Source organism: Rhyacophila brunnea, unplaced genomic scaffold (assembly GCF_057557595.1).
Source record: "Rhyacophila brunnea isolate RB1 unplaced genomic scaffold, BYU_Rbru_1.0 scaffold_16, whole genome shotgun sequence".
Taxonomy (NCBI): domain Eukaryota; kingdom Metazoa; phylum Arthropoda; class Insecta; order Trichoptera; family Rhyacophilidae; genus Rhyacophila; species Rhyacophila brunnea.
In genome coordinates this window covers 15,510,292-15,533,645 of record NW_028232816.1, presented here as the reverse complement: position 1 = coordinate 15,533,645, position 23,354 = coordinate 15,510,292, and the positions used below count along the sequence as shown (strand labels likewise).

Genomic DNA, 23,354 nt, shown 5'->3' with positions numbered 1-23,354 from the left:
AAAACTAACTACACTATCTACACATTGTATTCTTAATTCAATGAAAACAAATAAGTTTGACTGACAAAGTTTAGTGTGCACTATTTATGTCGAATCTTAACACCCTACTTCCACCTTTCGCCACTGATGTATATTATGATATAAGACGTCTGAGTGTTTAGATTAAACATATTGTTCATAATATAGGTAATCAAGTTGTCACAATGCATTGAGTAAAAAATAAAGAAAAACAAGTTTTTAAAACGTTAAATAGATATTATATTTACGAGACAAATAGTATTATAATATAATAAACATAAATACATAGTTTGATAATAATTAACACGAATATCTAGATGTAAACAAATAATGATAAAATAAGATGTACACGGTACATAATTAAAGCTATATACATTGATATAGATACATTGGTAGTAGGAATAAAATTTATTTACAATAAATGCAAAAGTATAATGGTTTTAATCAACTTCTTCAACTGTGGGTCCCTGTCTTGATGAAGGATATCCCTGGTTAGCCTGCTGTGAACATCCGGCAGGGTTGGGTTGCTGCTGGTGTAACTTGGTCATGATGGGACTGCAAGCGGACGTAACTTCTTTTAACTTGTGTTCATATTCATCCACTTCCGCAAGAGAGTTGGAGTCCAGCCACTTGACTGCCTCTTCACAGTGACCCAATGTCTTCTTCTTATCCTCCTCTGACAGTTTGCCTCCTGCTTCTTCGACAGCCTGCTTGACGCCGAAGATATAACCTTCCAGTTGATTTCTGGCGCAGACTCTCTTCATTTGCTTTTCATCTTCTTCCCGGTATTTATCAGCCTCAGCCAACATGCGGTCAATGTCTTGTTGAGACAGTCGTCCCTTGTCGTTCTTGATGGTTATCTGTTGACTCTTTCCAGAGCTCGTCTCTTTGGCGGACACATTGAGAATACCATTAGCATCCATGTCGAAAGTTACTTCAATCTTAGGGACGCCTCGTGGTGCAGGTGGAATACCTGCCAAATTGAAAGTTCCCAGAAGGTTGTTGTCTCTAGTCATTGCTCGTTCACCTTCAAACACTTGCACACTGACTCCGGGCTGGTTGTCGGCATAGGTTGAGAATGTTTGCGTTTGTTTGCAAGGGATCCTGGCGTTCCTTTCAATGATTTTGGTCATAACACCTCCTGCAGTTTCGATACCGAGGGACAAAGGTGTGACGTCCACTAGAAGTACGTCCTGTATCTTAGAATCCTTCTCACCACTTAGGATAGCTGCCTGGACGGCTGCACCAAACGCCACAGCCTCGTCAGGATTGATCGAAAGGTTCAGCTTCTTTCCGCAGAAATAATTTTGTAAAAGATTTTGTATCTTTGGGATTCTAGTGGAACCACCGACGAGGACAACCTCGTGGATGGCGCTCTTGTCAAGTTTGGCATCATTGAGGGCCTTTTCAACCGGTTCCAATGTACCACGGAAGAGGTCAGCGCACAACTCTTCAAATCGGGCCCTCGTCACTTTGGTATAGAAATCGATTCCTTCGAATAGTGCGTCGATTTCAATAGTAGCTTCAGTGCTGGATGAAAGAGTTCTTTTGGCACGTTCAGCAGCAGTCCGCAGTCGTCTCAGCGCTCGTGGATTGCCTCGAATGTCTTTCTTCTGCTTTCTCTTGAATTCATCAGCGAGATGGCTAACCAGACGGTTGTCGAAGTCTTCTCCTCCGAGATGAGTGTCTCCAGCGGTGGACCGCACCTCGAAGAGGGAGCCCTCATCAATGGTAAGCACGGAAACGTCAAATGTGCCACCTCCCAAATCGAAGATGAGCACATTCTTCTCGCCTTTGAGATTCTTGTCCAATCCGTATGCGAGGGCGGCGGCTGTCGGTTCATTGATAATTCGAAGCACGTTAATTCCGGCAATGGCCGCAGCGTCTTTTGTAGCTTGACGCTGCGAGTCGTTGAAGTATGCCGGCACTGTCACCACTGCGTCTTTCACACTCACTCCCAGATAAGCTTCTGCGGTCTGCTTCATCTTCCCCAACACCATCGAGCTGATTTCCTCTGGTGCAAATGTCTTCGTCTCTCCCTTGAACTCCGCTTGCAGTTTTGGTTTGCCATTATCTGATACCACTTTGAAGGGCCAGTGTTTCATGTCATCTTGGATCTTGGGGTCGTCGAACTTGCGACCGATGAGTCTTTTGGCGTCGAAAACTGTATTGCTGGGATTCATTGCCACCTGGTTTTTGGCTGCGTCTCCCACCAGCCTCTCGCTGTCAGTGAAGGCGACATAACTGGGAGTGGTTCTGTTTCCTTGGTCGTTGGCGATGATCTCCACATTTCCATTCTGCCACACACCCACACATGAGTATGTTGTTCCCAGATCTATACCAATTGCAGGCATTTTGACAGCTTTTGATTCCTTTATTTCAGCTGATTATTTTTGAAAAATCTGTTGAATATCGGATTTTACTGTGTAGGTTGATAATCTGTTAGCTCGAACAACTCACTTAATATTTTCAATTTTAATTAGTAGGTATTAAATATTTTTAACTGATAATCAAGCACTCTGATTTAAATAATGTTCACTGTTTTGAATATTATCCACTTGTTTGAGGAATACTTTGCTTTGGCAAATAACTTGTCGTTTTCTCACTTTGGTTATCTCACTTTGGATTCTGTTTTGAATATGATTACTTGCCGCTATTCTCCTTGCTTAAATAGCTGGCACGCTATTGGCTGACTTCCAGTACGTTCGCGATACTTCGGGAATCGGCTTCTAGAACGAGGTAGAAATTAATTGCCACTCGAAAATATTTGATCTGTCAAGAATATTCTCGAAAACTCTTTACGTCTTTTAAAGCACTGTACATACATTTTAAATTAAATTAATTTCATTTTATCCGTTTAAATTAATTTAACGATCGTTTATTCGTAGTAACTCTAATTTTTGATTTATTTATTCTTCAAGTATCCCACCAGAAAATATTTATTTTTACATTGGAAACATTTTTCAATTTGTCGAACACGAAATGTCAAAAATGAAAAATATAAAATCAACAAACAAACATCGAACCATGGGAAATATTAATTTGACTGATTTTCCCTGACTTCATTTACAATTATATATTTGGTCGCAGAATCAGTGGCTTAATAATATTGCCTTATAGTGCATTTCTAATAAAACTGATGACAGTATTGTATGACATAATCTCCTTATCCAATGTTTTAAAATTTAAATTCAATTGAATTAAGTAATACTGGAACAACTTTTTGACTTCCTAGTATCAGATAAATTGCCTTCCGCATTTCACCGGACGGATTGGACGGAGAATACAATACCTCCGAGAAGTATGAAAATGTTTAATCATTCATTATGATATTATTTTATTATACACAACTAGGGTTCCCATGTTTGTGTAATAATAAAAAGAGGACATATTTCATAATCAGCAGCGACCTCATTGTCCAATGCCTTATGTCGTCTCCGGGTTCGATTCCCAGTGATATCACAATACATACACACAATTTTCACAACTCTGAGTGTTTCTGTGATATATTTTGCCATTGTCATTGAACCCGTGGTATGCCAATGGCTAGACCCCGAATCATATTTACTAACAGACTAAAATATTATATCGTCACCGTTCAGGCAAAAGTCACCAACCCTAAAAACATAGTTTTGAGATATCGCAATTTGAAAGTTTGAAAATGCAGGAAAAATCAGATTTTAATGTTTTTAAGGTTTTATCTACATTAAATTATTTTCTCATGTCTTCTTAATAATTTCTTTAAGGTACTTTTACTTTTTGATGCTAATTAAAACATCTGGAAGGTTTTAAAGGAGGCAAGGTAGCTCAAATTATGGTTTGGTGACTTTTGCTTGTTAATAATCTGAACAATGTTAGCCAAAAGAAGCATCAGTAAAACTCACCATCCATAGTATAGTGACTTTTGCTTGTATATTTATAACGAAGGATTTTTTTTTTATAGAGTCAATAATGTCTATTCACCTATAATGACTTTTGCTTGTTAAGATTTTATCGAAAGTCATTTAGTGAAAAACAAATAATTCGGATTTAAGCAAAATTTTACTAACTAATGTACCGAGGTGAGTTTTGCATCTTAAAGAACATAATTTTACGCTTCGGGTGACATACTCAACTCAAAACTGCCATTTTCAGGGTTGGTGACTTTTGCCTGAACGGTGACGATATTATCAATCGATTGTACAAAATAGGAGCATAAAATGTTCATAGCGGGAAAAAAGACATATTACGCATTATTCGATAAACGGCGTGTAGCGTGTAAAGTTGACCGGCTTTCAACTTTTCTCAGTAGACTGTTTACAATCTGCTTGTTAGCTTGTTCGATGATGACACTAGGCGACTTTACAGGCAGATTATAAATTCGCCAACAAGCAGCTCGTCAAGTAGCTCAATGTAATTGACGCATAAGATAAACGAATTAATATAATTTTGATTGTAATGTAATTTATTTATTGTACTAAATTACATTTTATGGTCATATTATTACAGCGAGCTACACATAATTTTCAACAAAGTAGTGACATACAACCTTAGTACTTATTTTAAAATGTAGACTCTACTGCGCTCCTGTACATCTGGTTCACACAATGAATAGGCTTTAATTTATATTCTAATCATATTATTATGTTATAGATTGGATCGTTTTATTTTACATACTTTTGAACTCAAATTATATCATTCATACAATAAATACCATTCGTAAATGATGCACAGACCTCCACAGGTCTTTTTCTACAGACATCTTTACGATGATTAGTTGTCATTTGTTCAACCAATTTGACAGTGACGTAGCTGTGTTATTAGAACGAGCGATCCACGGAGTAAGGGGTGAGTGGTGTGGCTTTTAAGTACTCCTTGATGGGTGCCAAAGTTGCCAAGGAAATATTACTACTTACTGAAAAATAAATATACATGTAAACGTAGTGGGTAGACCTGTCATTTTCTTTTTGAACGAGTTCCCAGCCCTGGATTTTAAAAGTTTTGGTTGCAGAAATTGCTCACCCATTCTAGAATGTTTTCCTTCATCTACTCTAGAATGTTCTCTAGCATATATTCTAAAATGTTCTTCAGTATTCTAGAACATTAGGTACTTATCAATTTTCTTCATTTTACAGGTTCCCAAATTTAAAAAAACATTTATGACTCTTTTGGTGACAAACGGGACTAGATGAGACAGGAATAAAATAATAAAACAGCGACTTTACCTCACTGTCATTTGTTTAAAAAATATCAGTAGATTTATTTCAAATACCTACTGAAATATTTCAAAGTTCTAAAAAAAGATACCAAGATCGTACTTTGATAATCACTCTTCTAGAATTTTCTACACTCTTAGAATGTCATCAGTATGCTAGGATATTCTCCAGTATTCCAGAAAATTCTGTAGTACATATCCTGGAATATATAAAAAATATTCTGGTAGACGTGACAGAGACAGTCAACTATAGACTAGAAAAAATACTGTCGTAAAATTGAATTCTACCTTGTAAATGCCGTCTCGAAATTATTAATAATCAGGAGTAATTTAAATATTTAAGAAGAAAAATCATTTTTTGGAAAATGGTGCAATCGACCGCATTAATAAACTATTTGTTTTATTCGAAGGATAATTCACGTGATTTGAGAATAATATAACATTCTTTATATTGAATATAGATAATTTGAAAATATCTCAGTTAACTTACTAGAAAAACTCGTTTTTTGAAAAAATATGACGCCTTACGTTTTGAACCTGTACCTAATCACTGGATTCGCGCTAATGTGCTTTACTAAATTAAGCTACAAATGTTCTACTTAATTACGATGAAGTTAACTAGTAGTTCTTACTTGAAATGATAATCAAATTGTGTTAATGTTGTCTTATCGGTTTTTGTGTTTTAAATCAAGATATCAATTGAGTGGCCTAATCACTAATCGATGCCTGGCCACCAGAGGCAATTTAAAATTTCGCATTTATTCATGTTTAACTTGTACACTTTTAAATAGTAAGTAGCGAAACATTTTTCATTAAGTATATTAATTATAAATCTTTGTGACATTTATTCAAATATTACTGTTGCTCTCTGAATATTTCACACTAGTACGTCGAGTGCAGCTCCACTGAACTGTTCCTGGTGGCAGGCGAAGAACTCCCTGATGGTGGTCGACCTTTGCCAGGGGAGGGCACGATAAGAAGCATGTCAAAGAGAAGGCGTTTTTGTAAATCTATCATAGTTACATCATGGAAGGGGGCTATTTCTGAGTGCATTACATCAGTGTCGAATTGATATTATGATATGAGGTTCAGGCATTTTCATAAATCCTGACAATGATGTATTTTCGGTCGATTTATGTCTAAAATGTATGTTAAATGTTTATTCAACATATTATGTGGTCACAATCTCACATATCGGTTCAATGGGACAATGGATATTCTTAGTTCAAGCATTTACTTTCTGACGGTTTTGTTTTTTACCATGTCCGATCTTAATAAGAGCATATATGGCCCTCCACAGGGTGAAGGTTTGTATAAACAGATTTTTGTTTTTATGAGAAATGAATCTTAGCCACTTGCTCAACCTATTAGGTCCATACCCTGACTCCAGCCATAAATTGAAAAACAATATGTGTATTTGCCAGACCTAGGACCTACAACATTATAAGCCACTCGACCAACCTGGGCATAAATATTTTACGTTTTACAAACTAATAATTTTATCTATTAGTTTGAAAAAAAACCTTGTAGATTCAGAAACGAACAAATAATAATGTGAGACTAACAAAATCGCCAACATAAACCATAAACATGCGTCCCATATAATGTTCTTAAAAAAACAACTTTTTTTTTAGTGTTGCTATAGGTCTGAAATTTGCTGTAATTGGTTCCTTGTCTACGGACTCCAGATAGAAATATAAAAAAACATGAGTGTTGTCTATCTAATTTACAAATACCGGATGTCAAAGTATAGAAGTATTGGTCAAAAAGTGTTGATACTTCAAAAAAACCCATTTTTACCATGGTCGAATCGAGGTATTGTGGTCTGGAATGCGACGTCATCCAGCGTGAATTGTTATTGCAAGCTGCGAACTCGCTGTAGGTTGCAATAAAGATGCAGATATAGTTAATAGAGTAAGTAGAAATGTAGTAACTGAGGCATACTGGTATAATGTGTCCTTTTTACACAATGATGTGACATTGTTTAACATTTATCTTGCATGGTAAAAGACAATAGAGAACATCGATACGTTTTATTTAATCAATTTTAATTGGTTATGATTAAGTGTACCTAATTAATTAATAACACTGAATTTTATTACCGGTTACTATAACTATTATTCAAATAGTTGGGTAATAAAAGTAAAACTTATTGAAAATCAATCTGCAATTAGCATTACCAATTATTATTCTAAAAAAATTGCATTATTATTTAAATACATAATTATGTAAGAAATCGTTGATTATTTTGTAGGCATAATGTATTGTCACCTCCGAAAAGGGGGGGGTGTGAGATGAGTGCGCTGGACCCCCCCTGATGATGAATGGGTCATTGTCATGGTGATATCGTCTGCTGGCTTCTTTCGGGGACATGCTTATGTTGATTGACAACGCGGAAATATTGGCGAAAACGGCGTTTTATTGTTCGGAATACAGTTAGGTACAAAGTACTACAGCCTTAGATTATAGAAAAATATAGATGGAGTTATTGCATGTGTTTGTCCTTCAAAACATGACGAACTTTTTCACGCACTGGCCTCGCCCCCTTCACGCTTCCACCGCGACCCTTTTCTGGGTTATTCGAAAATATGTGTGACAGTGTGCGTGTCTAGTGTTACCAGATATCGAATATTTATTCCAATGTTATAATTTTACAAGCAATGTTTTTATAAATTATATTATGGCAACACTGGCGTGTTGGCTATGCACTTGGTAAAACATTACTCACTAAAATCGGCTATTGCGGAGGGCTTGACTACAGCGTAGGAAATATTCAAAAATATTTTTTAAAAAAATAAATAAATTTAAAATGGCGGTGACGCCGGGAGCGCGGCGCCACAGCCGACGTCCGCAGAGACCAAAAACCGAATGAATAATCCCTTTTTGGAGAGCAGGTCAACTCTAGGCAAGAATAAAATAAAACAAATTCTGTCACTGAAAAATGACAAAAACACTCTGCATATTATGTACCTGGCTTATTTCTGAGAATTTCGCTCACCACAGAAATAGTCAGCCAGACAAGGCCTGAACAAAAACGATGCATGAGTGCGAGTGAGAAAGTATATCCCTTAAAACCCTTATAATCTCTGCGATACGCGCTAGAGTAAGATAAAAGGTCTACATATTTTTGAGTCAGTTTCCAAAAGTATCGCTGGCAAATCGTGGTGAATCGCTTCATGTAGCATCGATGATCTGCGAGTTCGTGTTGCTAAATTTGCTATTTTTTGTGTTAAACATAAAGTCAGTGGTATATATTTTTAGTTAATTAAGTAGGAAAGGTGGTTCTGCGTGTTGTATTAAAATATGGTAGCCGTACTGATAAGCAAGAAGATGGTATTACGTTTCATAGGTAAGTTGATACATGTTCGTGACAATTTATTTGTATATTATTATTTATTTTAATATCAGTGACCTAGTGTTTCTTTAAAATAACTTAAATTATGGATATCTTTACCTAATGGTTGCATTTTGACCGCTTAAAAATACTATATAACGTAAAAAATAGAAAATTATATTTTAATTCTGAGCGTCTAGTGCGAGCACTTTGGGCGAGCACTAGCGAAATGTTCTATGGTCTCGAACATTTGTAGGCGAATGCGTTCGCTCGCCCACAAACCAAACGCACGGCACGTAGCTTCATTTAGCAATGCAACGGGTGGCGTCTAGATGTATCTATAGTCTATGCAGCCAGACCTTTTTTAGGTACCTGCTTTGAAAAGGGCTGTATTTTTTTGCTAGGTAGGTACATATTTTGAAATATTTGAACTAGGTACAAATACATATTTTTTCAAAGTAATCTCAAATCAGATATTCTAGGTGCTAGGTACATTGTATGGCTGGGAACTTTGCTTTCAATATTTATGTAGGTAAGTGTACGAATTTAATACCTATTGGTCAAAATTGGATGAAGGCTAATGTAGGTAATAATATTAAAAAAAATGATATTAATAATTACTATTTACTTACGGGCTAGAAATTTGCCTCGCAGTCGATCTGTTCATGTTTGCATGAATCAGGCCTCATGGCCTTGGATCCTCTGAGGATGCCATGGTTTAGGCGGTATCAGTATGTAACATTCGACTTGTTTGAATAGTATAAAAAAAATTCCTGATAGACATAGTAAAATAAAACAAATTTATGTAATATTATAATACTGTATTTATTTATTATATAAATATTAAACATGTAAAACACGAATAATTAAATCATAGGGCTTAATTATAAAATAAACATATTTATAGTGAAACACAGAGATTCAGTCTTAGACAAGAAAAATGATAGGTATTCTTAAATAGGAAAGATTCAATGACAACTATCGTTTATGTAGTCCCATTAGTGATTGGTGTTTTCAACTCCCCTGTCGCTGTAATGGGAACTGTTCTTTCACCGTCAACATGAAGTGGAATTCGGCGAGGTGCAGTGATGGTCAACACTCCATCAGAAGATAGACTGGAGACCACGTCTTCTGATTTATGGTCATCGGGTAGTGTATATTTCCTTACAAAGTGTCTTGAAACATATCCATGTTCATCTTCCTTGTCTTCATGTTTTGCTTCAACGACTATCTGCTTTCCAACCGTTTTCACACTGATTTCTTCTGGGTTGAAATGCTGTACATCCAAAGATACTTGAAACTGGTCTTTGACCGCTGCTTTTTTAAATTCAGGATCTTGTTGGGAAGCAGGCTGTGCCAAGGTCTTATGTAGATTCATTTTCCTCTTATTACAATTATGTGAATGTCTTGCCACTCTAGGGCATCCATTGATAGCTGCTATTAAAAATTCAGCAGGATCCAATCCCAAGCCAAAATGTTGATCGAACATTGGTTGATGATTGAACTGAAGAGGAATGAAAGCCATCGTAGTTTTTCGATTTTAGTTTCTCGTTTGAACAACTATTTTTGGAACACTAGAGATACGTCTCTGTTTGAATCAAAATTGATTGTGCCAGTGAAATGGATTTACGGCGCTTATATAGTACAACGCCATCTAGTAACATAGGCGGTAAAGCTCGAGAATATTCGCGAATTTTCTAGATGTGAAACACTGACATCTGTGTAAGAATAGTTTAGACGATTCTAGAAGGTGTGTTCAAAACGTCATAATTATAACTGTGCTAGATTATTCTAGAAATTATTCACTTCAGCAAATTTTTTTTTTTTGATTGAAATCGAGCTTAAATATTGGGACCATACCTAAATAAAATTTCATATAAATAAAAAGGATTTCAAGTTATACACTTTTATATTTTTTATAAAATCGATGTTTTTTAAAATAGATATAAAAATTATTAAAACTATAAATTAGTCAAAAATCTAAACCGTGAAAAATTGAAAACTTAATAAACTAAATTTTAATAATAAATATATAAAAATAATGTAATAATAACGTAACCTATGTACCAAATTCACATTTTTTTTATAATTGTAAGTTTATCTTTGACTTTAATTTTTTTTAGGGCTTGCGCAGACAGAGAGCGGTCGGAGTTCTGCGTTCAACCGACCGTTGACCGCTAGCGTTCAGGGACAGCAGACAGGTGGCGGTCAACAATAAGCGTTCCATTTGTGTACAAACGTTGTAGTGACACAGGCGCTGCATAATGCGAGACCGCTATATTCCGACTGCGAGTGGAAGTGAGAAAGCACCGCTGTTGCGTACTCACTCCCCCGTGTGGTTTCGTTCTATGTTGTTTGACTGCTCAAATTCCTATGACGGGACTGGACGGGAGGTACGGCGTTCTTTATAATTCCGGGAATAGAACTCTAAAACACTAGCGTTCCAATTGACCGGCGCGGTCTGACCGCCGGCTGTGTACCCATACAGTATGAAGTCCATACAGTACAAAGAACTCCGAACGCGGAACGCAGACCGCCTGACCGCTCTCTGTCTGCGCAAGCCCTTAATGTTTTCAGATACATATTTATTATACAGTTGAAATTGTAAACTATCAAAAAGAATTCTCAAATTGCAAACTTCGTATTTTTCCACTAGGTTCTCTGTTGAATGCATATAATATGATCCCCCATTTTATATATAGATTTTTAAGTAGGTACCTAATCCTTTGGACATCATGACTAAATACCAATCTATGCAATTACAAAAGGTCCCTAATTTACTATAATATCTATGTTTTTTACAGGTAAATAAAACATTTAAAGTTACAAAGAAAATATTAGTCACTCTTCATAGTTACTCTATACGTTATCGCTTGGGTCGATTCACTGCTGGGTGAAGGCTTCCCCTAGCTCCTTCCACTTTTCTCGGTCACTAGTTCTTCGCTACCACATACATCAACCAAACTCTATGATTTCGTCAACCCAGCAGGTTTTAGAATGTCACTCTGATCGTTTGGGAATATACTAACAATTAATTTTGAGATATTTATTTTGAAATCAAATAAAATCAGATGGAAGAATCATTTTGTGCTTAATATTGTAAATAATTATTTATTAGTTATTGGCACTGCATCCAGGGGAGGGCCCTGGGCAGCGCTGCACGGTTTCCATATTTCTTCCTGTAGAATATGTTAATTGTAATTGTTTTACTAAAGTGTTCCAGCTTGCAAAAATTGTAATCTATCATTTTTCAATATAGTAAAGATTTTGATTGAGGTATTAACATGGCGGTACAGTTTTTATGAAAAAATACAACCTTATAAACATATCTTTTTCGGTATAATCATATAAAGACTTCTATTTCAGTCAAGTATTTCAACATGATTCCAAGAGATAGCAGTATGTGTACACTATATTAAATTATTACAGCGTGTATAGATACATGGTAATTGCGCGGAATTGTAGAACATGTAAACGCATTTGTGGCATACATCTGGCTAAGGAGTTTATTGGGTGTCAGGGCATAGCCAGTACTGAAGGGTGGAAGTAGGTTGTTAAGGTCCAGTATCCAGTGCACACTAAACTTTTCATTGTCGTTGAACTAAGAATACGAATTCCAAAAGGTGCTGGTTAGTTTTTAAGAATCAATTAAACCCTGCTTTCTTCTTTGATGGCGCTACAGCTCAAGTCAAGCCCTGGCCTCCTCCACACGTCTTTCCAGTTCCGGATTTTTAGCATCTGGTTGGCATCTTTTGTAATGTTATCACCCCATCGTGTGCGTGGCTTTCCCACTGGCCTTTTCCCCCTGGGTTTCCTTCGAGGATCTTCTTTGGTATCCATGACTCAGGCATGCGCTGGACATGACCTGCCCAGTTTCGCCTCTGGAATTTTATGAAGGTGGAGAGTTTTGAATCTTGGTATAAGCGGTATAGTTCCGTGTTGTACCTAATTCCCCACTCCTCACCATCATTCATGGGTCCGTATATCCGCCTCAGGATCATTCTCTCAAAGCAGTCCACCATTTCAGCTGCTTTCATATTTAGCGTCCATGACTCGCACCCGTATGCAATGACTGTGTGTATGACGGTTTTATAAAGCCGGATCTTAGTTTTTCTGTGGACATTTCTGGATTTTAAGCCCTGCTTTACCAAACCATCATAGTTTTGGTATGCTTGGGCGATCCAACAAAAATTGTGCACATTTTTTCAGTCATACTTATTTGTTTTCTTTGAATTAAAAATACATATTATTACAGATGGTGCTGGATAGTTTTTTAAAATTCAACCCTGCCTAACCAAACCATATAAGATAAAAAATATAGACATTTTACAGATAGATGACTAGTTGAGATTTGACTATTATTTATTATGGTTTGTTGAACACAAGGTTTAATTGAATTTTGAAAACTAATCAACACTATCTGCAATTTGTAGTCTAGTACTCCCTTTACACGTGCATGGATTTACTGTTGACAATAAGTATGATAAGCGATAGCGGTCATATCAAAAAAATGTACATTACGACCCAAATAGATCCATAAAATGACAATATCGCATCTCGCTTACTCGTGAAGAATGAGATTGGAGAGACAGTCAGCACTTTTACGTGTAAACAGTTATTTTCACGATAGTTTAAAATACTCACTATTGGTGCAAGTAAATCCATGCACGTGTACAGGTGCTATAAGTTCGATGAAAATAAATACGTATGACTGACAAAGTTTAGTGTGCACTATTTCTGTCGAAGTTAAGACGGGACTGCGCCACAGGAGATAAGAATGCTCGGTCAAAGCAACTAGAGTGTCGGCGTTGGATCGTCCAAGATGGAGGAAGTTTTTGAAGGAGGTCAAGACCCGCCAAGGATTGTAGTGCCATAAATGATGATTTCTGTCTAACAGCCTAATTCCACCCTTCGCCACTGTGGGATTCGTTATTATTTTTATTATCCACAAGACACCCGCAGCCATGATATAATGGTAAGCTTATAGTTTTTATGGAATGCGGGATTTTTTTATGCATATATAGAAAAAATATGAGTTTTTTTTGTCGATGCTCCCAAAAAAATTCCCAATCTCGGATGTTTTTTCGATTTCACCATTGTTTTTCTCCAACAGACCTAAATAAAGCTTTCACATGTTTTCATGAAAGAATCTTTTGGATTAAGTACATGGCAGATCTAAAAATAATGCTAATCGTTTTTGGTCATGAATTTTTTCCACGACAAAAAATGGCGATTGCAATTTTTTTTTCAGTAGAATGCAGCATTTTTAGTCTGCTTATGGAATTTCTACATATTTTGTGTCGTTTACCCTGTTGGACCTTAATAATATATGTCAACAAGATAGGGGTTCGAAGTGCTTCAAAAGTTCCGCAAAGTATATTAGTCTATAGTTCCCGAGTCCCACAGACCAAAAAAAACTAAGGAGTTTGGTGTCGGTAGTACAAAATAATGTGGAGCATAAATCAATGCAAACAAATTCAATATAAGTAATAGAAATTTAATAAAGCACCTATATACGTCATAATTGTATTATATACCAGAGCGTTGGAGCGGACTCTTTTTTCAGTTGCTCCGCTACAGTACCTAATACTTGCTCCGGCTCCGCTCCGGTTAAAAAGTTTTAATAAGTATTATTGTAAAAAAATAAGTAGTTTTAAAATAATCGTGATTTTCATTATTAATTCTATGAAAAAAACCGGCAGCAAATCGTCTCTCATTATTTGCCTCTTCTGTCAAAAAAATGCGGTAGCTTATCACTCGGCAGTGTTGCCATATTTCAAATAATTTCAGTGTTGCAAAGTGTCAAAATATACTATTTTCATTGGATTTTAGGTGGAAAATTTAATAATAAAAAAACATCCGGAGCAGTGGAGCACCACAAATTTTCGGTGCTCCGGATAAAACCCCATTGCTACAGAGTTCCGAGCTCCGCTCCAACGCTCTGTATTATACACACAACTCAAAAATTTAATATGCAATCAATTTATTTACACTATTTTCATTACACATTTACTAGAACTAGGTTCATAATAACTATTGAACAGCAATTATTATTCTTTTTTTTTTCATCTAAATTCTAAAATAAATTATTCTGGCCCTGTATTGTTGAATGATGAAATCATAGATTTTATTTTTATTTAGGGCATTGATCATGGCCCCGACAAGGGGGGGCTGACAGGGCTCTAGCCTGGGGGCCCGGGCTCAAGAGGAGCCCCAACGTTGTGTGTCAACCAGATAAGTGAGATAAACACACATCACAAAATGACCCTACTAGTAAAAAAGTCTCCTGCGGCGCTGATTTGCTTCAAATGTTCAATTGCCAATTGACAATTCAATAACTCAAGTGGATGTAATAGAAAATTGCTAAAAAATATACTAAATACCTACTCATAATTTTACCTCGAACACAATTTAGAAATCGTTACTGTAGAGCGCCGTACTACCTTTAATCTTAGTGATAGGTAGGGGGGCCTACCAAATATTGTGGCCTGGGGGCCAGCTTCAGGGTGTGGGGGCCATGGTATTGATACTTTGACTATATGGTTAGAATCGCTGACATTTACTTACAAGATCCGGCCGAGAAATCGATTAAAAAGTTACCTCCCTCAAAATTACTTTCTCCCAAATTAAGTAGGTAGGTAATGAGCATTGAACACTCCCTATTTCCACGGTGAACATTTTATAAAGAAATTTTGTTTAAATGTATTTTGATTGTGTTGTGGAAATATTATGTTTCTATAATGCATAGCGAAAAGAAAATAATGAAAAGACAATTTTCGAAACATAAAGTTATAATATATTTACGAAATAAATTTAATAATACATATTACATTAAACACGAAGCACAAAATTACATCTATCTTAAAATATAAATTATATTTACAAGAGACAGTCTTTTTAACTTAAAAAATAATGACAAGATAATAATGTACAAGAGACAGTCTTTTTAACTTAAAAAATAATGACAAGATAATAATGTTGTTATACGAGTAGTAAAGAATTATACATAGCAGGAATCGAATTTACAATAAATGCAACGATTAAATGATTTTAATCAACTTCTTCAACTGTAGGACCCTGTCTTGAGGAAGGATATCCGTGATTGGCCTGCTGTGAACATCCGGTAGGGTTGGGTTGCTGCTGGTGTAACTTGGTCATGATGGGACTGCAAGCAGACGTAACTTCTTTTAACTTGTGTTCATATTCATCCACTTCCGCAAGAGAGTTGGAGTCCAGCCACTTGACTGCCTCTTCACAGTGACCCAATGTCTTCTTCTTGTCCTCCTCTGACAGTTTGCCTCCTGCTTCTTCGACAGCCTGCTTGACGCCGAAGACATAACCTTCCAGTTGATTTCTTGCACCCACTCTCTTCATTTGCTTTTCATCTTCTTCCCGGTATTTATCAGCCTCAGCCAACATGCGGTCGATGTCTTGTTGAGACAGTCGGCCTTTGTCGTTCTTGATGGTTATCTGTTGACTCTTTCCAGAGCTCGTCTCTTTGGCGGACACATTGAGAATACCATTAGCATCCATGTCGAAAGTTACTTCAATCTTAGGGACGCCTCGTGGTGCGGGTGGAATACCAGCCAAATCGAAAGTTCCCAGAAGGTTGTTGTCTCTAGTCATTGCTCGTTCACCTTCAAACACTTGCACACTGACTCCGGGCTGGTTGTCGGCATAGGTTGAGAATGTTTGTGTTTGTTTGCAAGGGATCCTGGCGTTCCTTTCAATGATTTTGGTCATCACACCTCCTGCAGTCTCAATACCGAGCGACAACGGTGTGACGTCCACTAGAAGTACGTCCTGTATCTTGGAATCCTTCTCACCACTTAGGATAGCTGCCTGGACGGCTGCACCAAACGCCACAGCCTCATCAGGGTTAATCGAAAGGTTTAGCTTCTTTCCGCAGAAATAATTTTGTAACAGGTTTTGTATCTTTGGAATTCTAGTGGAACCACCGACGAGGACAACCTCGTGAATGGCGCTCTTGTTAAGTTTGGCATCGTTGAGGGCTTTTTCAACCGGTTCTAATGTACCACGGAAGAGGTCAGCGCACAACTCTTCAAATCGGGCCCTCGTCACTTTGGTATAGAAATCGATTCCTTCGAATAGTGCGTCGATTTCAATAGTAGCTTCAGTGCTGGATGAAAGGGTTCTCTTGGCACGTTCAGCAGCAGTCCGTAGTCGTCTCAGCGCCCGTGGATTGCTTCGAATGTCTTTCTTCTGCTTTCTCTTGAATTCATCTGCGAGATGGCTCACCAGACGGTTGTCGAAGTCTTCTCCTCCGAGATGAGTGTCTCCGGCGGTGGACCGCACCTCGAAGAGGGAGCCTTCATCAATGGTAAGTACGGAAACGTCAAATGTGCCACCTCCCAAATCGAAGATGAGCACATTCTTCTCGCCTTTGAGATTCTTGTCCAATCCGTATGCGAGGGCGGCGGCTGTCGGTTCATTGATGATTCGAAGCACGTTAATTCCGGCAATGGCCGCAGCGTCTTTTGTAGCTTGACGCTGCGAGTCGTTGAAGTATGCCGGCACTGTCACCACTGCGTCTTTCACACTCACTCCCAGATACGCTTCTGCGGTCTGCTTCATCTTCCCCAACACCATCGAGCTGATTTCCTCTGGTGCAAATGTCTTCGTCTCTCCCTTAAACTCAGCTTGCAGTTTTGGTTTGCCATTGTCTGATACCACTTTGAAGGGCCAGTGTTTCATGTCATCTTGGATTTTGGGATCGTCGAACTTGCGACCGATTAGTCTTTTGGCGTCAAAAACAGTGTTGCTGGGATTCATTGCTACCTGGTTTTTGGCTGCGTCTCCCACCAGCCTCTCGCTATCTGTGAAGGCGACATAACTGGGAGTGGTTCTGTTTCCTTGGTCGTTGGCGATGATCTCCACATTTCCATTCTGCCACACACCCACACACGAGTATGTTGTTCCCAAATCTATACCAATTGCAGGCATTTTGACAGCTTTTGATTCCCTTATTTCAGCTGATTATTTTTGAAAAATCTGTTGAATATCGGATTTTACTGTGTAGGTTGATAATCCGTTAGCTCGAACAACTCGCTTAATATTTTCAGTTTTAATTAGTAGGTATTAAATATTTTAAACTGATAATCAAGCACTCTGATTTAAATAACGTTCACTGCTTTGAATATTATCCACTTATTTGACGAATACTTCGCTTTGGCAAGAAATAACTTGTCGTTTTTAGGTTCTCTCACTTTGAATTCTGTTTTGAATATGATTACTTGCCGCTATTCCCCTTGCTTAAATAGCTGGCACGCTATTGGCTGGCTTCCAGTAACTTCGCGAAACTTCGAGATTCGGTTTCTAGAACATGGTAGAAAAATTGGTTGCCATTTGAAAATATTTGATCATTCAAGAATATTCTCGAAAACTTTTTACGTCTTAAAAGAACTATGGTACCTTTAAAATTAAAATGATTAAATTTCATATCAGTTTTAAATTAATTTAACGATCCTTTACTCTAAATAACTCCAGTAATTGGTTTATATTCGTCAGGTATCCCACCAGAAAATATTTTTTTTATATTGGGAACATTTTTCAATTTGTCGAATCGAAATGTCAAAACTTGAAAATTGTAAACAAACAAACGCCGAACGAAGCGTGGGGATTTAATTTCACTGACTTTTCCCGAACAACCAGTCGTTTTCCATTTACAATTTATTTCTTCACGAGTGTCTTATGCAAGTACTCTATCGATTGTGGTACATAATCTGTTAATTTTATGAATTCAATTGATTTAATACTGGAACAACTTGTACTTTTTGACTGTAGTATCGGATCGATTGCCTTCATAGATAAATTATTAGGTACCTTCCACTTTTACAGGACGGATTGAACGTTACAATAGCTTCGAAAAGTATGATAATGTTGTACTATTCACCATATTAATATGACATTATTATAGTTATACACAATGTATAGGGAAGTATCTAAAGTGTGGCTACAGCTGTTTCTTTGATAAACGAGTCAATTATAAATAATTTATGATGTAATTTTGATTTTATAATAATTTATTTATTGTACTTACCTACTAAATTACAATTGTGGACATTTATATTACAATAAGCTGCGCATCATTCTCAACAAAATAGTGACACACAACCTCAGCATTTTGAAATGTGTGGTGGACTGGCTCCTGTACATCTGGTTCACAGAATACTATATTGGCTTTAATTTATGTTATTCTAACCATATTATGTTATAAATTTTAGCATGGATTGTTTGTTTATTTATTATTAACCATTTGGAGATAAGTTTAATTTTGCTGGACCTCATAAAAAGGCATACTGATTACTAAAATTGATAGAAGTACATGACTCATTTATTATTCATTTAATTCAAATAAATCTTTTAAATATTTTTAATTAAGTATTAAATTCTTCTATTTGTTTTAATTGTAATTCAGTGGAATCAAGAAAACATGTAAAATATAGTTTTTTTCCGTATTATTAGGCTAAATTAGTCTAAAACTGGAGCTAAATAATATAATGGCCATCAAGATATCTCCAGGAGATGGAGAGCCATTATATGGTTTTTACTGTCTCGGACACCTCATACCTATCGAACTGGTCACTATTCACGATTTTATTTATCAAATTAAGTAAAAAAATATATCAAACTCTATATAAGTAACATCATAAAATGATACCTACGTCTATTATTAAGTAATTTCAACAAAATAAATCAAAATTTGATTAAAAATGTTTGATTTTCACTATTTCCTGCATCCAGGCAAATTGAATTCAATAAATAAATTTGAACTTGAATTATATCATTCCTACGATAAAAATCATTCTTAAATGATGCACGGACCTCCACAGGTCCTTTCCAACAGACATCTTTACGATGATTAGTTGTCATTCGTTCAACCTATATGACATTGACGTAACACAGCCGTATTATTAAATCGGCGATCTATGGAATACGAGGTGAATGCTGTGGCCTTTACCTACTCCTTGATGGGTGCCAAAGCTGCCAACGAAACATTTTTACACAAATTATACAAATAAATTTTAATATTTCTAAGATGAAATCATGTAAGTATTATGGTTTTTGTGTAAAACATAATCTGTAATTTATTTATCTTGGCAGTCGATAGATTTTGGTAGTGGAGTCGAGTCTGAATCGTGATTTATGGTATTTTAGCGAAGTAGAAGTCATTTTAAAAAAATGCAATGAAATAACGTGTTTTTTGAAAATTAAAATGTTTTTAAGAATAGAAAAAATAAAAATATCCAAACGTAGCGGTAGACATTGATACCGCCTAAACCATGGCATCCTCAGAGGATCCAAGGCCATGAGGCCTGAATCATCATTGGGCTGATTCATGCAAACATGAACAGATCGACTGCGAGGCAAATTTCTAGCCCGTAAGCTTAGATGTATGAAAATTTATAGTCACCCTTTTGCAAGTTCTACAAAATTTAATAGAATCAGTCTAGCCCTTAATATAAATAAAATCCTGCATTTTTTTATACCTACATTGATTCTATAAGCAAGCCAAGTAAAATCTAGTGTCATTATAAATTTTATTCTTAGTCAATTTTAAAAAAATACTTAGAAGCAAGCTGTAATTTTAAAGCCAATCAATAGCAAACGATTTTGTAGTTACCTATATAACTTAAAACAATTGTCAGCACGATACTCTACATGCCAAAAATAGTAATTATTAATACCTATCATTTTTTAATATTATTACCTACATCCTCTATGTGTCGTTAGTACGGAGTATTCTTGAGTATGGCTCCATCATCTGGAGTCCTTATGAAGTTTCCTATAAGCTTGTTTTAGAGCGTGTTCAGAAAAAAATTCTTCGCCATCTCTATTTTAAAGTTTATAATTATTTTCCTTTTGACACCTTCTCAAACGAGTATTTTCCGACTAACTTTCTTCAAGGCATGCTCGCCTTTCATTCACTTGAAGCTCGTAGGTCACTTCTGCTCTTAAAGCATTTTTCCCTGCTCTCACGTGGTATCATTTGCAATCCCGATATTCTAGAAAATTTAAATTTTTACAGACCCGTCAATTACATGCGTGGTCGCAGCCATGACCTATTTTGGGTGAAAGCTGTTTCCTCATCTCAGGCTCACCAGGCACCAATAGCGAGGGCTGTGCGGTTGGTCAATGCACTCCCTAGAGATGTAGATATTTTCGGCGATCCATTATATATTCTGTTTTTTAAATTCTATTTTATTGTTTAATTTGTACTTTTTGAATTATTGTTGTTTTCTTAAATTTTATTTCTTTTGTATAAAACTATTTTTGCTTTCTTTTTTTCCTCCACTTTGTTTTTCCTGATTTTCCTAACTGATTACTTGTAATTTTTATTGTAAATTTCATGTTGTGAACGTCCTGAATTAATAATTTGTTATGTACTCAACGTGTCTTTTTCAAATAAATAAATAAATTTTGACCAATAGGTATTAAATTCGTACACTTACCTATATAAATATTGGAAGCAAAGTTCCCAGCCATACAATGTACCTAACACCTAGAATATCTGATTTGAGATTATTTTGAAAAAATATGAATTTTTTGTACCTAGTTCAAATATTTCAAAATATGTACCTACCTAGCAAAGAAATACAGCCCTTTTCAAAGCAGATACCTAAAAAAGGTCTGGTTGACTAATTCTGTGGTGAGCAGAAATTCTCAGAAATAGGAGACCCAAGGTACCTACCTACCAGCCAAGTACATATACCAGAGAGTGTTTTTGTCATTTTTCAGTGACAGAATTTGTAGGTTTTATTTTATTCTTGCCTAGAGTTGACCTGCTCTCCAAAAAGGTTGATTGTCATATTTGTCAGTCGGTTTTCGAACTCTCGAGGGTGACGTCGGCCGGCACCACGCTCGCCGACGTCCCCGCCATTTTAAATTTATTTTTTTAATATTTTTGCTAAATATTTTGTACGCTGTACTTTACTGTAACTGTATTCCGAACAATAAAATGCCGTTTTCGCCTGTACTTTCGCGTTGTCAATCAACATAAGCATGTCCCCGGAAGAAGCAGACGATATCACCGTGACTGACATTACATCATCAGGGGGGGGTTCAGCGATCAGTCTACACCCCCCCCCCCTTTCGGAGGTGACAACATAAGAGTTGAACTTTTGTCATTTTCTTTTTGAACGAGTTTGCAGCCTTGGATTTTAGGAGTTTCAGTTGCAGAAATTGGTCAAGTATTCTAGAATCGGCTGCTCAGTATTCCAGAATTTCACAAGTATTCTTGAATGTTTTCCTTTACCTACTCTAGAATGTTCCTAGCATATATTCTATAATATTCTCCGCTCATTACTTTTCAATTTTTTTCATATTACAGGTGCCCACATTTAAAAAAATATTTACTCTCTTTTGGTTGTTTGTAACCAAAACTAAAGACTAGAAAAGACAGGAATAAAATAATAAAACAGCAACTTTGCTTTTGGAAAGAGCATCAAGGTTGTACTTTGAGAATCATTCTTCTAGAATTTTCTCCACTCTTTAAGAATGTCGTCAGTATGCTAGAATACTCTCCAGTATTCAAGAGAGTTCTATAGTACATATTCTGGAATATATAAAAAATAAACTAGAAGACTAGACAGTCAGACAGATATAGACTACAAAAAGTACTATCGTAAAATGAAACTCTACCATGTAAATGATGTCTCAAAATTATTAAATTTAAGTAATTTAAATATTAATTAAAAAAAGAAATCACCTTTAGGAAAATTGTGTGATCAACCAATTCAACTATAAACATGCATCATATAGAATGTTCTTAAAAACCTAACTTTTTGTTAGTGTTGCTATCAGTCTGAAATATGCTGCAAACGATTCCTCTTAGGGATTCGGTAGGTAGAAATACAAAAAAACATCAGTGTTGTTTATCTATTTTACAAATATTCATAAAGTTTACAAGTTATATGACATGTGATAAACGACATTATCGTAAACACGTAACCATAGTATTTTATTTGAACACTACCGGATTCCGGATGTTGAAGTATCGAAGTATTGATACTTCAAAATAACCTGGTTTTGCCATGTTGGAATCGAGGTATTGTTTTCATCCAGCATGGATTGTATTGCTGACTGCAAACTCACCGGAGGTTGGAATAAGACTGCAGATATAGTTTAGTAGAAATGCAGTAACTGAAGCATACCCAGTGACGTCCCAAGACAAGACTCCGCCCCTAGGCAGCGCCAAAATGCCGCCCCATTTTTTATCATCCTTTCATGACACCAATATCTAAGAAATGTGTTGTATGGATTCATTACTAACAAGACTTATACCACAAAATCTAATTAAAATGCCATCTCTGCTTCAATAGATAAAAAATATAGCAAGTCCACGGTTTCAGGTACATTTTAAAATACACGTAACAACTTCCAAAACTCGCGAGTGACTGGCAAACCTACCTATATTTCAGTAATTCACAAGTCTGCGCATGTCATTGGTGATTATCAAGGACGCGACGTCCAAAGACAACGGAAGTAAACTGGACATCGCCAACCCGACAAAAAAATTACAGTCCTATTAAACCTTTAATAGTAATTATTGATACACTTTGTTTCCAACCAGTTATCTGATTTTTTTTAATGGAAGGATGTTTCCGTTATTACTAAGTTTATGTAGCTATTTATATATATACTTAATGATTCTCCTCAATTTGCCGCCGTTCGGGTAACTGCCGCCCCCAAGCGATGCTCAATCTGCCTACCCCCACGGGACGTCACTGAGCATACCTAATGGTATATTTAATGTCCTTTTTACACAATGATGTGGCATGGCTTAAC

The 23,354-nt window shown here is 36.3% G+C and overlaps 1 protein-coding gene and 2 pseudogenes across 3 annotated transcripts; all 3 read right to left on the bottom strand.

The window, feature by feature from the left end:
* Positions 1-458: 458 nt before the first annotated feature.
* On the bottom strand, positions 459-23,084 carry LOC147074444 (heat shock protein 70 B2 pseudogene; annotated as a pseudogene). Of its 2 annotated transcripts, none has more exons than XR_015070182.1 (2): positions 22,977-23,071; positions 459-2,747 (listed from the first exon to the last, which is right to left on the bottom strand). The product of XR_015070182.1 is annotated as a heat shock protein 70 B2 pseudogene, transcript variant X1 (transcript). The 2 variants fall into 2 exon arrangements; XR_015070183.1 differs by lacking the exon at positions 459-2,747 and adding an exon at positions 22,446-22,806 and having other exon boundaries at positions 22,977-23,084.
* Positions 9,431-10,133, bottom strand: LOC147074446 (protein lethal(2)essential for life-like). Its single transcript, XM_085943364.1, has one exon. It carries the CDS (start codon positions 10,069-10,071, stop codon positions 9,532-9,534), a length of 540 nt encoding a protein of 179 aa, XP_085799490.1. The 5' UTR covers positions 10,072-10,133; the 3' UTR covers positions 9,431-9,531.
* LOC147074445 (heat shock protein 70 B2 pseudogene) lies at positions 15,529-17,510 on the bottom strand (annotated as a pseudogene).
* Positions 23,085-23,354: the final 270 nt, after the last annotated feature.

Excerpts from the sequence above, each read along its gene's own strand:
- LOC147074446 (XM_085943364.1), bottom strand. The coding sequence starts at position 10,071 with ATGGCTTTCATTCCTCTTCAGTTCAATCATCAACCAATGTTCGATCAA.